The sequence below is a fragment of the Oncorhynchus nerka genome, linkage group LG16 (genome assembly GCF_034236695.1).
Source record: "Oncorhynchus nerka isolate Pitt River linkage group LG16, Oner_Uvic_2.0, whole genome shotgun sequence".
Lineage (NCBI taxonomy): Eukaryota > Metazoa > Chordata > Actinopteri > Salmoniformes > Salmonidae > Oncorhynchus > Oncorhynchus nerka.
In genome coordinates, this window is record NC_088411.1 from 8,807,112 (window position 1) to 8,825,845 (window position 18,734).

The 18,734-nt window shown below is 42.5% G+C and overlaps 1 protein-coding gene across 3 annotated transcripts in view; it reads right to left on the reverse strand.

Moving 5' to 3' along the window:
- The window catches only part of LOC115143987 (progranulin-like), a 32,866-nt gene that overhangs the window by 7,710 nt on the left and 6,422 nt on the right, over positions 1-18,734 (reverse strand). For 2 of the 3 annotated variants that reach the window (XM_029684511.2, XM_029684510.2), the window contains exons 6-13: positions 17,240-17,375; positions 16,862-16,956; positions 16,490-16,619; positions 3,603-3,694; positions 3,342-3,489; positions 3,086-3,183; positions 2,558-2,809; positions 1,945-2,181 (exon numbers count right to left, since the gene is read on the reverse strand). In XM_029684511.2, coding sequence (XP_029540371.1) covers positions 1,945-2,181; positions 2,558-2,809; positions 3,086-3,183; positions 3,342-3,489; positions 3,603-3,694; positions 16,490-16,619; positions 16,862-16,956; positions 17,240-17,375 — 1,188 coding nt within the window. The remainder of the gene's footprint in view (positions 1-1,944; positions 2,182-2,557; positions 2,810-3,085; positions 3,184-3,341; positions 3,490-3,602; positions 3,695-16,489; positions 16,620-16,861; positions 16,957-17,239; positions 17,376-18,734) is intronic. The other variant, XM_029684512.2, reaches the window with a different exon arrangement.

Consider the following 18,734-nt stretch of genomic DNA (forward strand, 5'->3'; position numbering starts at 1 on the left):
GAACAGACGTGCCATTACCAGAGTGGGCACACTCGCTATATAAAACACTTTTTGTGAGAGAACCAAAATAGTTCAATGCAATGGAAACACATACATAACAGGTGAAGTCTGAAGTTTACATTAACTTAGGTTGAGTCATTAAAACTCATTTTCCAACCACTCCACAAATGTCTTGTTGACAAACTATAGTTTTGGCAAGTCGGTTAGGACATCTACTTAGTGCATGACAAGTCATTTTTGCAACAATTGTTTACAGACAGATTATTTCACTGTATCACAATTCCAGTGGGTCAGAAGTTTACATGCACTAAGTTGACTGTGCCTTTAAACACCCAGAAAATTCCAGAAAATGATGTCATGGCTTTAGAAGCTTGATGGGCTAATTGACATAATTTGAGTCAATTGGAGGTGTACCTGTGGATGTATTTCAAGGCCTACCTTCAAACTCAGGGACTCTTTGCTTGACATCATTGGAAAATCAAAAGAAATCAGCCAAGACCTCAGAAACAAATTGGAGACCTCCACAAGTCTGGTTCATCCTTGGGAGCAATTTCCAAACGCCTGAAGGTACCACGTTCATCTGTACAAACAATAGTACGCAAGTATAAACTCCATGGGAACACGCAGCCGTCATACCGCTCAGGAAGGAGACGCGTTCTGTCTCCTAGAGATGAACGTACTCAGGTGCGAAAAGTGCAGATCAATCCCAGAACAACAGCAAAGGACCTTGTGAAGATGCTGGAGGAAACAGGTACAAAAGTATCTATATCCAGAGTAAAACGAGTCCTATATTGACATAACCTGAAAGGCCGCTTAGCAAGGAAGAAGCCACTGCTCCAAAACCAACATAGAAAGCCAGACTACGGTTTGCAACTGCACATGGGGACAAAGATCGTACTTTTTGGAGAAATGTCCTCTGGTCTGATGAAACAAAAACAGAACCGTTTAGCCATAATGACCATTGTTATGTTTGGAGGAAAAATAGGGAGGTTTGCAAGCCAAAGAACACCCTCCCAACTGTGAAGCACGGGGGTGGCAGCATCATGTTGTGGGGGTGCTTTGCTGCAAGAGGGACTGGTGAACTTCACAAAAGAGATGGCATCATGAGGTAGGAAAAATATGTGGATATATTGAAGCAACATCTCAAGACATCAGTCAGGAAGATTAAAGCTTGGTCGCAAATGGGTCTTCCAAATGGACAACGACCCCAAGCATACTTCCAAAGTTGTGGCAAAATGGCTTAAGGACAATAACGGTCAAGGTATTAGAGTGGCCATCACAAAGCCCTGACCTCAACCTATAGAACATTTGTGGGCAGAACTGAAAAGGCGTGTGCGAGCAAGGAGGCCTACAAACCTGACTCAGTTATACCAGCTCTGTCAGGAGGAATGGGCCAAAATTCACACAACTTATTGTGGGAAGCTTGTGGAAGGTTACCCAAAACATTTGACCCAAGTTAAACAATTTAAAGACAATGCTACCAAATACTAATTGAGTGTGTGTAAACTTCTGTCCCACTGGGAATGTGATGAAAGAAATAAAGCTGAAATAAATCTCTACTATTATTCTGACATTTCACATTCTTAAAATAGTGGTGATCCTAACTGACCTAAGACAGGGAATTTTTACCAGGATTAAATGTCAGGAATTGTGAAAAACTGAGGTGTAAGGTGGCTAAGGTGTATGTAAACTTCCGACTTTAACTGTACATACTTACTTTTTTAGGTGGTAAATGGGAATTTAACCCCAAAATGTATTTTATGCGTACTACGTCACCACACTCAGCCTTTTATCTGCAACAAGTTAATTTAATGGAAACATCTCTGGTGGAAAAATGCTCTTTGTTTTTATTCTAATTTGAGAATATTCGCATGAAAATCTGTCACCAATTGAATGGTAAGATCGTTATTTAAACCACCAGATGGAGGGGGGAAATGAACTCACATGAGGTAGAGGACAGCATGCCCACTGTCCTGAGTTCTGTCTGCAGCAGGTGGTGCCCCCGGGGCACATGGTCTTTTCGTCACACTTCTCAGTGGCCAGTTGTGCCTGCGTGGTGAGTGCCTCCACCTTGGTGACCCACGGCATGTTGAAGCCTGAGGGGTCATCGCAGGTACTGGCCTCCAGGTTACACACAGTGCCGTGGGGGCAGCAGTGGAGGTGGTCATCGCAACACACAGCCTGTGGGCCACAGAGAATGCATGGAGTTGTTATTACTGATACAACAGCTAGGCTACCTTTAGGCTATAAACGTGATGCTTATTTGCCTCGTATTTAATTAAAATGACTCGCCGAGATGATTGAAAACAAGGACTATTCATAAGTGTATCAAATTAGCACCACTTAGAGTGACTATACCAGGGACAGTAGCGGTTTCCCAATTAGTCAATTCAAATCCAGTCACTTTAGGAATATAATTTAACATGGACGTCATTTAATCAAATACAACCGGAGGTAAAGCTACCTAAAGTGAACTAAAAGGTTAGACTCTTAACAAGGACTGGACTTGGCAAATAAGTCAGTGGGGGAGAGGGGGTAAATGTGGAAATGTTCATACATTGGGCAGGGGGCAGCATGCCCAGTTTCCTGTGGTGGTCTTGCAGCACGTGGATTTGCCCGGGCACGACGTGGATTTGTCACATATGCTGTTGGGCAGCGGCTCCTCCTGCGACACATAGCTAAAGGCGGGCACCTTGTCCAGCATGGGTACCAGGGCAGAACCCGAAGTGGGGTCATCACACGTACTCTCTGCCAGGTTACAGATGGTCCCGTGGGGGCAGCAGTGGAGGTGGTCATCACAACACACAGCCTAGAGGGAAGTCAAGGAATTAGTGAGGGCGGGGGGGCGCTCAGGAGGTACAGCTGAATCTGGACACAGGAGTCTACAGTGTTTCTGTTCTCATATCTGTAATGCTACAAGACAGATGTAACACCACTGACCGTGAAAAAAAGAGCGGCACTCACTTTCAACATTGATAAATTAACCTAATAAATCAGGACAGGGTCTCAAGGGCTGAGCACTACTGTCAAGTGTGGCAGGAATTATGGCTGACACACACCCACATACACAAATTGTTTACAGTACCTTGGGTAAGGGGCAGCAGGCCCATTCTTCATTTAGTAATTTACAGCACGTGGTTCCATCAGCGCAGGCCACAGAGTCGTTGCAGGGCACAGCATTGACTGAAGGGCATAGAGCGCACACATTCACATGTTAAATGTATGGACATTACACTTCTGTCGCTATGCAACTTTTCATCTTGAAAATATCCCCACTGAGTCTGTTGCAAATCGATGTTAACGTCATGCGCCAATGTTTGATGTGTAACTTTGTCTCTGACCGGTGCTCTGTAGGGATGTCGTGGTCAATGTGGCGGGGAATTTGACAGCCATGGAAGTTTGGCCGTGTTTAGACACACAGGTGCTCTGTTCCAGGTCACAGGTGGTTCCCTCAGGACAGCAGTGGAGGTGGTCCGGACAACACACAGCCTGAGGAGAGCAAGAGGGGTCTTGATACAGCTGAATCCTGCAGGAGCTGATATTTCCTGGCAGCTGAATATGGATGTGTGGTGAGTTATTGGCTTGAGAGCAAGATGACTCACACTTGGCATAGGGCAGCAGCCATAGCTCCTATCCCCCAACAGGCAGCAAGTGGTCTCTTCAGGACACGATGACACCTTGTCTGGGCAATCCACTAAAAAGAGATGCACATTAAAAATTATAAATAAATATCAACAGAATTCTTATTCTTTTCTTAGAGGACTACAAGACTGCATGACCACCGATTCAGCTGGAAAATTATGGGTTTACACTACAAAATCCATTAGTAACATTCAGTAGCCAGGGAATAGGGGAAGAAGCGGTTGTTGTTAAGTTCATGTTTTAAAATGATACATTTTAGTTATTTCACCTCCATGGCCTATTTATTGCCTTACCTCCCTACATTTGCACACACTGTGCATAGATTTTTCTATTGTGTTATTGACTGTACATTTGTTAATGTGTAACTGTTGTTTTTGTCACACTGCTTTGCGTTATCTTGGCCAGGTCACAGTTGTAAATGAGAACTTGTTCTCAACTGGCCTACCTGGTTAAATAAAAGGTGAAATATATTTTTAATTATCCATGTATTTATGTTATCCCGGTGCTACAATGTGACACTTCGACAATAAGAGGTCGTATGAAAGTGTATGAACAATGTAATTGGAATCTGGACACGGGTAACTAACCTGGACGACAAAAAGCGAGCACTTGCTGTGGTATTATCGCTCGAGGGAAGAGCGAGAGACACAGAACTGGAAATATCCCCGGAGGATTTGAACAAGGATGACTGTGTGTGAACTTTAAGAAACACAGGCCCAGTGCTCTGATCAAAGAGAAAGACAGTGCCTACATAGAATATTAAAAACTGTCAGTGTTAGAGACATTTCAGTTGCAATGACAGACTACATAATTGCTTTCGAACAGAGGTACAATAGGATGCGCAAGACAGACATGGTTCTCCCGCGGATGCAGTGTTAATTTTCAAGTTGCTAGATACTACCTGGATGTTAGGGAGAAAGAGTTGGCTTTGACTGCTTGTACTGTGCTGACTTTTGCGTCAATGAAGTCGGCACTAAAGATACTTTTGGGTGAAAAGACGTCTGCCGTGCAAATAACAGATGGAATGCAAGTGAGTGACGCGGCATATTACACTGAGCAGCAGAGGAAAAAAAGGTGTCAACAAGTCACGTTCTCAAGACAACCAGTCGAGGGTGCCATTGCCTGGCACAAATCCACTGGACAGACATGGAAGGAGCTCAACATTTTCTATTTGTCAAAGCACTTACCATTGGGTTAAAGACTGTCCTCATAAAAATGAACAAGTTAAACTAACAGAGGAAAATGTAAACAGAGCAGTGTAACATTACACTGTTTTCAAACAAATCTGCTTCTAATACAGAGCTCTTCATAGTTGAATCCTTAGGATCTGCTGTGATTGATACTGCATATACAAGCACAGTGTGTGGTGCAAAATGCCTTGCTAGCTATGTCAAAGAACGAAATATGAAAGGAGTACAAAATATGATTGACACACCAAGCAACAAGAGCGTTCAAATGTGGATATGGGAGAATCGTCCATTCTACCAACAGAGTCAAGATATCAGCAAAAATGGGTCTGACCAAGAGTCACATTGAAACATAGGTGGTCCCTGCAGATATCCCCTTACTATCCTGACTGGTTGCATCACTGCCTGGTATGGCAATTGCTCGGCCTGTGACCGCAAGGCACTACAGAGGGTAGTGCGTACAGCCCAGCACATCACTGGGGATAAGCTGCCTGCTATCCAGGACCTCTACACCAGACGGTGTCAGAGAAAGGCCCTAAAAATGGTTAAAGACCCCAGCCACCCCAGTCATAGACTGTTCTCTCTACTACCGCATGGCAAGCGGTACAAAAAGGCTTCTCAACAGTTTTTACCCCCAAGCCATAAGACTCCTGAAGAGGTCATCAAAATGGCTAACCGGGATATCTGCATTGTGTCCTCGGTCACCCACCAACCCCTCTTTTACGCTACTGCTACTCTCTGTTTAGCATATATGCAGTCACTTTAACCATATCTACATGTACATACTACCTCAATCAGCCCGACTAACCGGTGCCTGTATATAGTCTTGTTACTGTTATTTTTCACCCTTGTTTTTATTTCTTTACTTACCTATTGTTCACATAATACCTTTTTTTGCACTGTTGGTTAGAGCCTGTAAGTAATCATTTCACTGTAAGGTCTACACCGGTTGCATTCGGCGCACGTGACAAACTTTGAATTGATTTGATTTATTCAGCAAAGCTTCCCTCAAGAAGGCAGGGGCTGCACTAGACAAAAAAAATGACAAGGAAGTGATGTTTAAACAACCAGTGACCCTTGAACTTACTACCTCTGTCTAAAATGTTTACACAATAGTAGCCTAAGACATCAGAGTCCATGTAAAAAGGAGATTCTGACAGACACAGAGCACATGGAGATTGACAGTCCCAGAGAACATGAACACAACATGAAAAACAAAGTATTAAAACTTCAAAACAGTTTCGACATGCTACAGTTGAGACTTCAGAAATGACTCAGCAGTTTTGGGAATAAATAAATTCTACGGCAGATAGTTAAGTTGTGAGACATGTCAGAAATATACAGCAAACCTATGCTGTTAGTTTGCCACTGGCTTCCAAATACAATGAAATGGTGGCTGTAGATCTATATGAGCTTGGACCAAGTGTGTGGCACCTTCACATTGTCGACCACTTCACACGCTTCAGCGTTGGAAGCATTGTGAATACAAAGAAACCCAGTGAAATCATCCAGAATTTCATTCATTCCTGGATAAGTGTGCCTGGCCCTTCCCATAAATTGTACAGTGACAATGGAGGAGAATTCAATAATAAGGAACTAAGAGAAAGGGCTGAGAAATTCAACATGGAAGTAAAGACAACTGCTGCATACAGTCTATGGAGCAATGGACTTCTGGAAAGACAATCAAAACACTCACAGATATCATGTTGAAAGTGCATGGGTGGGACAGCACCTTTCAGTACCACATGCAACGAGAAACGCGTTCACTGAAGCAGAGTGTTCAGAGAGAATTCGCAAAGCTCTGCGTAAACAGCTTCGACCAACCGATGAGAAGTACGACACTGGAAACAAAGTGTACTACAAACGAGTTGACTGTCATGAGTGGAAAGGACCGGCAGTAGTCATTGGCCAAGATGGTGTGGTGATATTTGTGAGACACGGAGGCACCATTGTCCAGGTGCATCACTCAAGACTGCAGAAAGTAAAAATGGTCAACAAGATAGAGGGGCTGTTGCTGAGAATCAGCCTCCTACTGAAAATGAGGACACATTAAAAAAAGACACAAACCTACCTGATGTCGCATCCAATGATATGGACACAAACTGACACAGGAAATGGAGCACAGACCTTCAACTATGACAAAGGTAATACCGTTGAGGGTTCAGAATTAGGAAAATGTTCAACAGCCACATGTGTTAAGGCAACATGGTTGTTCCAATCTGAAATGGACAGAGAAAGTGGTATTCCACACACAGCAACCGTCATTGGACAAGCAGGAAAAGCCAAAGGAAAACACCAGAACTGGTACAACCTGTAGTACTCAATCTGGAGGGAGTTTCAATGCACTGGCAGAACAGTGATGCTACAGAGAAGCTACGTCTGGTAAGACGAGGGATGGGGGTGTGTGTCTTTTTGTCAATAACAGCTGGTGCCCGATGTCTAATATTAAAGAAGTCTTGAGGTATTGCTCGACTGAGGTAGAGTATCTTATGATAAGCTGTAGACCACACTATCTACCAAGAGAGTGCTCATCTGTACTATTCATAGCCGTTTATTTACCACCACAGACTGATGCTGGCACTAAGACCGCACTCAACCAACTCTATAAGGCCATAAAAGCAAAGAAGAAAATGCTCATCCAGAAGCAGCGCTTCTAGTGGCTGGGGACTTTAATGCAGGCAAACTTAAATCAGTTTACCTCATTTTTACCAGCATGTCACATATGTAACCAGAGGAGAGAAAAAAAAAAAGAAAAAAACTAGACCAGCTTTACTCCACCCACAGAGATGCATTCAAAGCTATCCCTTGCCCTCCATTTGGTAAAACTGACCATAATTCTATCCTCCTGATTCCTGCTTACAAGCAAAAACTAAAGCAGGAAGTACCAGTGACTCGCTCAATACGGAAGAGGTCATATGGCGCGGATGCTACGCTACAGTACTGTATTGCTAGCACAGACTGGAATATGTTCCAGGATTCATCCAATGGCATTGGAGTATACCACCTTAGTCATCGGCTTCATCAATAAGTGCATCGACGACATCGTCCCCACAGTGACCGTACGTACATATCCCAACCAGAAGCCATGGATTACAGGCAACCTCCGCATCGAGCTAAAGGCTAGAGCTGCCACTTTCAAAGAGCGGGACACTAATCCGGACACCTATAAAAATTAAAAAATCCTGCTATGCACTCAGATGAACCATTAACCTGTTGAGTGTAGGGGGCAGTATTTTGATGTTTGGATGAAAAACATACCCAAATGAAACTGCCTATTTCTCAGGCCCAGAATATGCATATAATTGTCAGATTAGGATATAAAACTCTAAAGTTTCCAAAACGGTCAAAATATTGTCTGTGAGTTTAACAGAACTGATATTGCAAGCGAAAACCTGAGGAAAATCCAACCCGAAAGTTATGTTTTTCCTGAAAGCTCTCTGTTCCATAGCCTGCCTTCGCGCCATTTAAAAAGGCATATCAACCAGATTCCTTTTCCTATGGCTTCCCCATGGTGTGAACAGTCTTTAGACATAGTTTCAGGCTTTTATTTTGAAAAATGAGCGAGAAAGATCACATCGCGTCATTGGATGCTCTAATTGAAGAAGCTACAGTCCCGGTTGAAATATTATCGATTATATATTGCAAAAACAACCTAAGAATTGATTATAAAATACATTTGACATGTTTCTACGAACTTTACGGATACTATTTGGAATTTGTCTGCCCGGTCTTGACCGCTCGAGCCTGTGGATTTCTGAACATAACCCACCAACCAAATGAAGGTATTTTGGATATAAAAATAATGGAACAAAAGGAACATTTATTGTGTAACTGGGAGTCTCATGAGTGCAAACATCCAGAGATCATCAAAGGTAAGCGATTCATTCTATTGCTTTTCTGACTTTCCTGACCAATCTCCTTGGCTGCTAGCTGTTTGTAATGTTTTGTCTACTGAGAGAGATGTCCTTACATAAACGCTTGGTATGCTTTTGTTGAAAAGCTTTTTTGAAATCTGACATGCCAGGTGGATTAACAACAAGCTAAACTGTGTTTTGCTATATTGCACTTGTGATTTCATGAAAATTTAATATTTTTTTGTAATTTAATTAGAATTTGGCGCTCTGCAATTCAGTGGATGTTGACGAAAATGATCCTGGTAACGGGATGGGTGCATCAAGAAGTTAAACAAGCAAAGCGTCAATACAGGATTAAGATTGAATACTACTACACCGGCTCTGATGCTCGTCGGATGTGGCAAGGTATGAAAACTGTTACGGACTACAAAGGGAAACCCAGACGCGAGCTGCCCAGTGACGCAAGCCTAACAGACGAGCTAAATACCTTTTATGCTCTCATCGAGGCAAGCAAAACTGAAGCATGCACGAGAACACCAGCTGTTCTGGATGACTATGTGATAATGCTCTCGGTAGCCAATGTGAGCAAAACAGGTCAACATTCAAAGCCGCGGGGCCAGATGGATTACCAGGACGTGTACTCAAAGCATACACGGACCAACTGGCAAGTGTCTTCACTGACATTTTCAACCTCTACCTGACTGAGTCTGTAATACCTACATGTTTCAAGCAGACCACCATAGTCCCTGTGCCCAAGAAAGCGAAGGTAACCTGCCTAAATTATTACCGCCCCGTAGCACTCACGTCGGTAGCCATGAAGTGCTTTGAAAGGCTGGTCATGGCTCACATCAACAGCATCCTCCCGGATTACCTAGACCCACTCCAATTCGCATACCGCCCCAACAGATCCACAGATGACGCAGTCGCACTCCACACTGCCTTTTCCCACCTGGACAAAAGGAACACCTATGTGAGAATGCTGTTCATTGACTACAGCTCAGCGTTCAAAGCTCATCACTAAGCTAAGGACCCTGGGACTAAACAACTCCCTCTGCAACTGGATCCTGGACTTCCTGACAGGCCACCCCCAGGTGGTAAGGGTAGGCAACAACACATCTGCCACACTGATCCTCAACACTGGGGCCCATCAGGGGTGTATAATTAGTCCCCTCCTGTACTCCCTGTTCACCTACGACTTTGTGGCCAAATAACTCCAACACCATCATTAAGTTTGCTGACGACACAACAGTGGTAGACCTGATCACCGACAATGATGAGACAGCCTATAGGGAGGAGGTCAGAGAACTGGCAGTGTAGTGCCAGGACAACAACCTCTCCCTCAATGTGAGCAAGACAAAGGAGCTGATCGTGGACAACAAGAAAGTGGGCCAAACAAGCCCCCATTAACATCAACGGGGCTGTAAGTGAAGCGGGTTGAGAGTTTCAAGGTTCTTGATGTCCACATCACCAACGATCTATCATGGTCCAAACACACCAAGACAGTTGTGAAGAGGGAACGACAAAACCTTTTCCCCCTCAGGAGACTGAAAAGATGTGGCATGGGTCAACATATCCTCAAAAAGTTATACAGCTGCACCATCAAGAGCATCCTTACCGGTTGCATCACCGCCTGGTATGGCAACTACTCGGCATCCGTAACTCGCTACAGAAGGTAGTGCTACGGCCCAGTACATCACTAAGGCCAAGCTTCCTGCCATCCAGGACCTATATAATAGGTGTCAGAGGAAAGCCCATAAAATGATCACAGACTCCAGTCACCCAAGTAAGACTGTTTTCTCTGCTACCGCACGGCAAGTGGTACCGGAGCGCCAAGTCTAGGACCAAAAGGCTCCTTAACAGCTTCTACCCCTAAGCCATAAGACTGCTGAACAACTAAATCACATGGCCACCGGACTATTACATTGACCCCCCCTCCATTTGTTTTGTACACTAATGCTACTCGCGGTTTGTTATCTATGCATAGTCACTTCACCCCTACCTACATGTACAAATTACCTCTAACCTGTACCCTCGCACACGGACTCCGTACCCCCTGTATAGAACCTCGTTATTGTGTTACTTTTTACTTGAGTTTATTTGGTAAATATTTCTTTAACTCTTTCTTGAACGGCACTGTTGGTTAAGGGCTTGTAAGTAAGCATTTCATGGTAAGGTCTACACTTGTTGTATTCGGCGCATGTGACATAGTTTGATTTGAGACATTGGCCAAAAATATGTCTCAGCAAAGCAGGTGTGTACTCTTAAAGAATCCTGAACTTGAATAGTGCCAAAAGCACATCTAGAGGTTGAGGAGCTGGCTGCTAAACAACTCCCAAAAGACTCACCAACATGCACCACAGAGTCACTCAGATTGCTGCTGACAGCAGGGAACATAGCTGTTAAGGGATATTCAGATCCGACCTCCGCCTGAAGCTAAGAGCGAAGGAACACAAACTAAAAAAAAGTGTGTGTATGACCTGGCAGGTGCATCACTCGACTGATACAACAAAGTCAAGGCAACAATGCAACAGTACAGGTGGAAAAATGTCACAAGTGGATCCTGCAGCCTTCTATTGGCTTGATCAAGACTTACATGACTGGAGTACTTGCCTGTCATGTTGATGACTTCACCTGGGGTGGCTCACAGACCTTTGCTTCAACTGAATCCACACCTCAAAGTTGTTTTTCAGGTCGGCCGTGAGGAGCATGATAGTTTTTGTTATGTTGGCATTGAGTTTATTATTGTTGATGGAAAAATACTGATGCAACAAAGTAGACCTGATTTAAAATGTTTGATGGCTACAACTTGGCATCCAACACAAAACACGCCACTGTACAAATCATTCATGAGGCAAACAAAGTAGTTTGTAAACTGATATCACAACAAGTGACTAAAGTTTCAGCATGACCCAAAACATGACTCTGAAATTAGTTGTCTTCTGTGATATGCTTCACTAGGGAACCTTACAGATGGTGGCACACAAGGTGGACATCTAATCATGTTAATGGGTGAAGGAGGAAGATTCTCACCTTTCTGTTGGCAGTCAAAAAGGATCCGAAGGATTGTGAAGCAAACTTGCTGAAGAAACCTTGCGGATGTAATTGACAATGCCATCTTTCTGGCAACTCTGTTCTCAGAGCTTACCACTGGTGAGACAAAACAGCACATTCTACCTGTAGTTTGTGCCACTGACAACTACTCCTTGCGGACTGTCTGACTAAAAAGGGAGCATCTGGTATTGTGCTCCTAAAGGTACTCCGTAATGGAATGTTGCAGCTTGAGTAATACAAAATGGTTAACCATCTCACACAAATGTTGGTCAAAAATTGTCATCCGGTGACTGTCAAGCCAATAACTGTGTCTCACGGTAATTGACCGTTAATAAACGTCAATACATTTAGCATCTCCTGGCTTCCACACACAGCATACAAGCCACTGATGCATGACGCAACTAACGATGATTTGAAAAAGGTAGCTTTAAAAAGGCATGAGCTCTGCTTTTTTTTTGCGCAGGCTGTACACACTACAGCATTCACAATTCACAGTGGCATCCCTTTGTGTGGCTGTAATGCACCCCAAAAAAAGCCATTCATTTTGCTGCCAGTGGCCATTGGGCTCGGAATCACTTCTCACTCACATGGCTCTCCAGCACGTGATCGGGTCTTTCTCACAAGCTACAAATCAAGAGACACGTCGGGGACTCTATGCGCGTCCTTATTACAGAAAACGTTTGACATCGGTCATTGCCAACAAAGGGTATATAACAAAGTATTGAGAAACTTTTGTTATTTACCAAATACTTATTTTCCACCATATTTTGCAAATAAATTCATTAAAAATCATACAATGTGATTTTCTGGATTTCTTTTTCTCATTTTGTCTGTCATAGTTGAAGTGTACCTATGATGGAAATTACAGGCCTCTCATCTTTTTAAGTGGGAGAACTTGCACAATTGGTGGCTGACTAAATACTTTTTTGCCCCACTGCATGTATTAGAGGTCGACTGATTTTTCAACGCCTATACCGATTATTGGAGGACCAAAGAAGCCGATACCGATTAAATCGGCAGATTATTTATTTGTAATAATGACAATTACAACAATACTGAATGAACACTTATTTTAACTTAATATAATACATCAATAAAATCAATTTGGCCTCAAATAAATAATCAAACATGTTCAATTTGGTTTAAATAATGCAAAAACAAAGTGTTGGAGAAGAAAGTAAAAGTGTAATATGTGCCATGTAAAAATGCTAACGTTTAAGTTCCTTGCTCAGAACATGAGAACATATGAAAGCTGGTGGTTCCTTTTAACATGAGTCTTCAATATTCCCAGGTAAGAAGTCTTAGGTTGTAGTTATTATAGGAATTAGAGGACTATTTCTCTCTATACGATTTGTATTTCATATACCTTTGACTATTGCACTTTAGTATTGCCAGTGTAGCATTCCGTCCCTCACCTCGCCCCTACCTGGGCTCGAACCAGGAACACATCGACAACAGCCACCTCGAAGCAGCGGAACAACTACTCCAAGTCTCAGAGCGAGTGACGTTTGAAACGCTATTAGCGCGCACCCCGCTAACTAGCTAGACATTTCACATCGGTTACACCAGCCTAATCTCGGGAGTTGATAGGCTTGAAGTCATAAACAGCTCAATGCTTGAAGGACAGCAAAGAGCTGCTGGCAAACCGCACGAAAGTAGATAAACTAGTAATATCATCAACCATGTGTAGTTAACTAGTGATTGTTAAATCGAGTTTAATGCTAGCTAGCAACTTACCTTGGCTTCTTGCTGCCCTCACGCAACAGGTAGTCAGCCTGCCACACAGGCTTCTCGTGGAGTGCAATGTAAGGCAGGTGGTTAGAGCGTTGGACTAGTAACAGGAAGGTTGCAAAAACGAATCTCCGAGCTGACAAGGTAAAAATCTGTCCTTCTGCCCCAGAATAAGGCAGTTAACCCACCGTTCCTAGGCCGTCAATGAAAATAAGAATGTGTACTTAACTGACTTGCATAGTTACATAAAAGGTGTAAAAAAAATATTTTAAAAAATATTATAAAAATAATAAATAAAAATCGGTGTCCAAAAATACCGATTACCGATTATCATGAAAACTCGGCCCTAATTAACCGTCCATTCCGATTAATCGGTCGACCTCTAGTATGTATGCCAGTTAGGCTTTTACACCCCTTGTAAAGCCGATTAACTAGTTGCTCCTACCCTCTACTTTTTTGAACATTTTGTTAAAAATCGCGCAACATTTCAGCGCCCTGCTACTCATGCCAGGAATATAGTACGTTCATATGGTTAGAATGTGTGTATAGGAAACCCTCGGACGTTTTTAAAACTGGTTAAATCACGACTGTGGCTATTACATAACGTGTGTTACATCGGAAAGCGCAGGAAAACCTGATCACAGAAAATGGAAATAAATATCCTTGCGCCACTTCCAGCAATTGTTAACAGTGAGCCGAATTAGATAAGACCGAGCATTCAACTCCCACAGCATCTCCATGCAGTCGAGTATCTTGTGAATTTAATCCTCTTTGATTCTTGGTTGAACCGAAAGAGGGGCACCGCTTACCTCCGGTCTCCGCCCAGATCATTCCGGAAGAGCTCTCTCCTGAAATTCTTTCCAAGACGACAGCTAATGATATGTACATCGCCTACGGATGAATTTATCGCTTATTAACGTTTACTAATACCTAAAGTAGCATTACAAACGTATTTCGAAGTGTTTTGTGAAAGTTTATCGTCTACTTTTTGAATTTTAAAAAATGACGTTACGTTGTGAAATCGCTGTTTTTTTCGTTTATCACACAGTCTACATATAACGATATCTTGGTTTTATATGGCCCGATTTAATCGAAATAAAGACCCAATAGTGTTTATGGGACATCTAGGAGTGCCAACAAAGAAGATGGTGAAAGGTAATGACTGTTTTCTATTTTATTGTGCGGTTTGTGTAACGCCGAAATGCTAATTATTTTGTTTACGTCCCCTGCTGTGCTTTTCTGTTGTAGTGTATTGGTGCATGCTATCAGATAATAGCTTCTCATGCTGTCGCCGAAAAGCATTTTAAAAATCTGACTTGTTGCCTGGATTCACAACGAGTGTAGCTTTAATTTGATACCCTGCATGTGTATTTTAATGAACTTTTGAGTTTTAACTAATACTATTAGCATTTAGCGTAGCGCATTTGCATTTCCAGAGCTCTAGTTGGGACGCAAGCGTCCCAGGTAGAGGTAAGAGGTTAATGCACTTACATTTTAAGAAGTTATTTGGCCTCTTTAGTTGTGGTACAAACTTGTGTGCCAGTCTGTGTGTCTCTGTGATCTTGTCAAGATAGGATGGATTTGATATATGCCTGTTGATATGGAGGATTGGTTTATGGTTCTGAGTTTGAGAAAATAACATAGTTTAGGAGACAAAGCTGAACGATTTATTATGTCTATGCTGTCTGACTATGTGTGTCTTTTGCTATTAAAGGATCTCAGCTGCAATGTGTGAGGGACTCTGATAGACACATTGATAGACACTGAATTGATCTGAGAGTCACAGGGTTGTGATAGAGCTCATATAATTAAAGATGGACTTTGATAACTAACTCTGACTTGTGTGCGGTTTGATCTCATGATTTGGTAAATAGAGGAAATTTCCACGACAGACATTATTTTGTTGATGTTTAACTTGTCCAAAGCCTCTTAAGGATCGGACCCTTTTTTTCAATTTTCGCCTAAAATGACATACCTGCCTGTAGCAACCATTTGAAAGGAAACACTTAAGTTTGTGGAAATGTGAAATGAATATAGGAGAATATAACACAGATCTGTTAAGATAAAAACAAAAAAAGCATGCATTGTCAAAAAAATAAAAAATATTTGAAATGCAAGATAAAGGCCATTATCATTTAGGAGTCTAGGCGCAATTTAGATTTGGGCCACTAGATGGCAGCAGTGTATGTGCAAAGTTTTAGACTGATCCAATGTGGTCAAAATGTTGCCCAAATGTGCCGAATTGGTCAATTGATACATTTTCAAGTACATAACTATAGCGAACATACAAAAAATGATATGGTAATAAAAATGTTTAGTTTACACACACACCCAGGAATGTCATACATGATGGCTAATTAGCGTCCCTACAGAAAATACACTAACCTTCACACATCTAGATATGGGGGGTGGGTGTGGGGCCAGACACAGCAGGGGATCAAACTATAGAACCCAGTTCCTACATTTTAATATAACAATGGATTTATCAAACAAAACTATGCTACATGTTCTCTCTGGGTCCCTCAGGATGACAAATCAGAGCAATATTACTGAATGTAAATACATTATATAAAGCCAGTTGCCGTGACAAAAGTTGTTGTTGTGCACGCTTCAAACAATAGCATGGTATTTTTTCACTGTAATAGCTACTGTAAATTGGACAGTGCAGTTAAATTAACAGGAATTTAAGCTTTCTGTCCATATAAGACATGTCTATGTCCTGGGAAATGTTCTTGTTACTTACAATGTCATGCTAATCACATTAGCTCTACCGTCCCGGGGGGGGGGGGGGGTGACACAGTGATTCCGTAGAAAAGTTGAGAGATTATGTTCATGTTATAAGTATCCCTATATTTCTGTTATTATGGTGCCATCACTCTGTTATTAATACCCATGCGCAGTAGTCTCACTGTAGATGGACCTGCCCTGTGTGCAATGGCAACTATGTACTGTGGAAATAGTGATGTAAACATTGTTCACCTGGAACCTAGTCGCGTCATTTTGCATTAACAGTTGGTGCCTCACCATCGTTGGAGATGGCAGGGGTCTTCTTAGCCAGTGGGGTCTGTGTGTTGGGGGAAGTGCACATATCATGCTCCAGGTCACAGGTTGTATTGCCGGGGCAACAGTGGAGTTTGTCGGTACAGCACACAGCCTGTACAGAACACACATTGATTAAACATGTAGTTCATCAGTTTTGAAATGCTCAACCTCTGCATGTCCCCATCGCTCTTTAGCTACCCTTTCCTCATGTTGAAACACTCAGAATAAGAACTTTCCGTCACATGTATCTTACACAGACTGTGTGCAACACATATTGTGCAATTTGTTGTGTAGGAATAAAATGCTTGAGATTATGTGACCCAGGGTCCTCTGTACTGCTCCAGTTCCACTCACCTCCAGGTAGGGGCAGCAGCCATAGTCGCCACTGGTCAGCAGGCAACAGGTGGTTCCGTTTGGGCATCTGCTCGTACCACCTGGGCAGGTCACTGCTTGTCCAACCACCAGGAACAGAGACACATGGGGAAAATTCATATTAAAATGGATTAGGCACAAAGAGAACGGTGTTGTGTTCATTAGGCACCAAACCGAAGGCAACAGACTGAAAAGGAATAAACTGGACTTTTAAAATATATATATATATATTTTTTTCATTTGTAGAATTTAATTATTTTTTATTCCCATTGTTTGCCCTAATGGAGACAAGCCTGGAACATAATTCAACAACAACTTCACAATGATCTTGTTGTTTATTTCTGTCGGTTCCTTCAGTACCAGTCTGCTTCTTCATTGCAGGCTCCTTTTCCCTCATGGCAAATGTCTCCAGGGTGGGAGACACACACTTGGAGTGGGCTAGGTCACACTTGGTGCCCTCTGGACAGCAGTGCATCTTGTCCTCACAGCACACTGCCTTGAGAGAACAGAAAACAAAAGTTTAGAATGCTTCAGAATAGGGTTATTAAAGAGCAAATCCAACTCTGCCATTAGTTTGTTGTGTATTATGCAGAGATGGCAAAGATACATTTTAATGCATCTCATTACAAAATAAATGCATCTCATTACAAAATAAATGCATCTCATTACAAAATAAAGTCTTCAGAGCTTTGTGGCCAGCAATTACCCACCCCCCAAAAAAATTGGGGGCAGAATTGGTGTTAGAAATGAGATCCTGTGTTACCATTACGTAATCAGAGGTGCGATGGAGGTGCAAAAATGTGCGTGAAAGAAAGTTCAGGTATAGGACTCACTTCCCGAGTTCACTTCCCCCTTTTGGAACAAATTCACTGAAATATCCTCGCTCTGGAAGCGCATCCTTGTGCTTCAACTTTCTTTTCATGGTCTTTCACCAACACCTGTCATGTCTTCACACAATAGTGCCATAAGACTTCTAAGATCAGGGGTGGAAGTATTCATTTATTCCCAGTATGGTACCCCCCTGTGTGTGCACCCTGCAGTACTAAACATAGATTTACATATAGAATCCCTCTTCATTTAATAGGATCTCTGTGCGACAAACAGTAAAAATGTGTTGTTAATTACCTTTTAATGTTGCAATAACATTATAACTGGCTATGTTGTCATCTGATTGTCAAACAATCACTTCAGCAGGCTCCTCCTGTAAGCCTGGCTACCTTATTGAATCCATACAGCGCACCCAACATTTGACGAATGAAAAGAGATGTCTGTAACAAGACACCAAGAAGGTGTGATAGCCATTCATTTGAAACCTGAATTGATGCGCCCACTGTCTGCGCACGCCTCTGTCACTCACCTCTGCCTTATTATTGTCGAAACACATGGATCGTATTTCACACGTTTTCAAGTCCATTTGGAAATGTTTCATGCAGGTGACATGCGGTAATGATAAAGAGTACAGTTCTTGGCATCTTTGTTTAATTGTCGTCATAGGCTCAACATAACGTTGATGATGTGGTTGTTACAAGGAGCACATGAATGAGCTCTTTAAAAATCACCAGTCAGGATTCCTATTCGACTCAGCCATGCCTCATTGTCCAACATTTCCTCATCTCCCACCCCTTCTAATGCGACTAGCCCCGATGCTCCTCCCTCTTTTCCCCCTGCCCAGCTACAAAGTTCCTCCTTGCAGGTAGTCACTGAGTCGCTAAAGGCGCTCTTTAAACTTGAACCCCTCAAAAAAACATCTGGGTCAGATGGTTTAGATCCTTTCTTCTTTAAGGTTGCTGACCCTATCCTCACCAAGCATATCTCCTCTCTGGGGGAGGTTTCCATTGCTTGGAAGGCAGACACG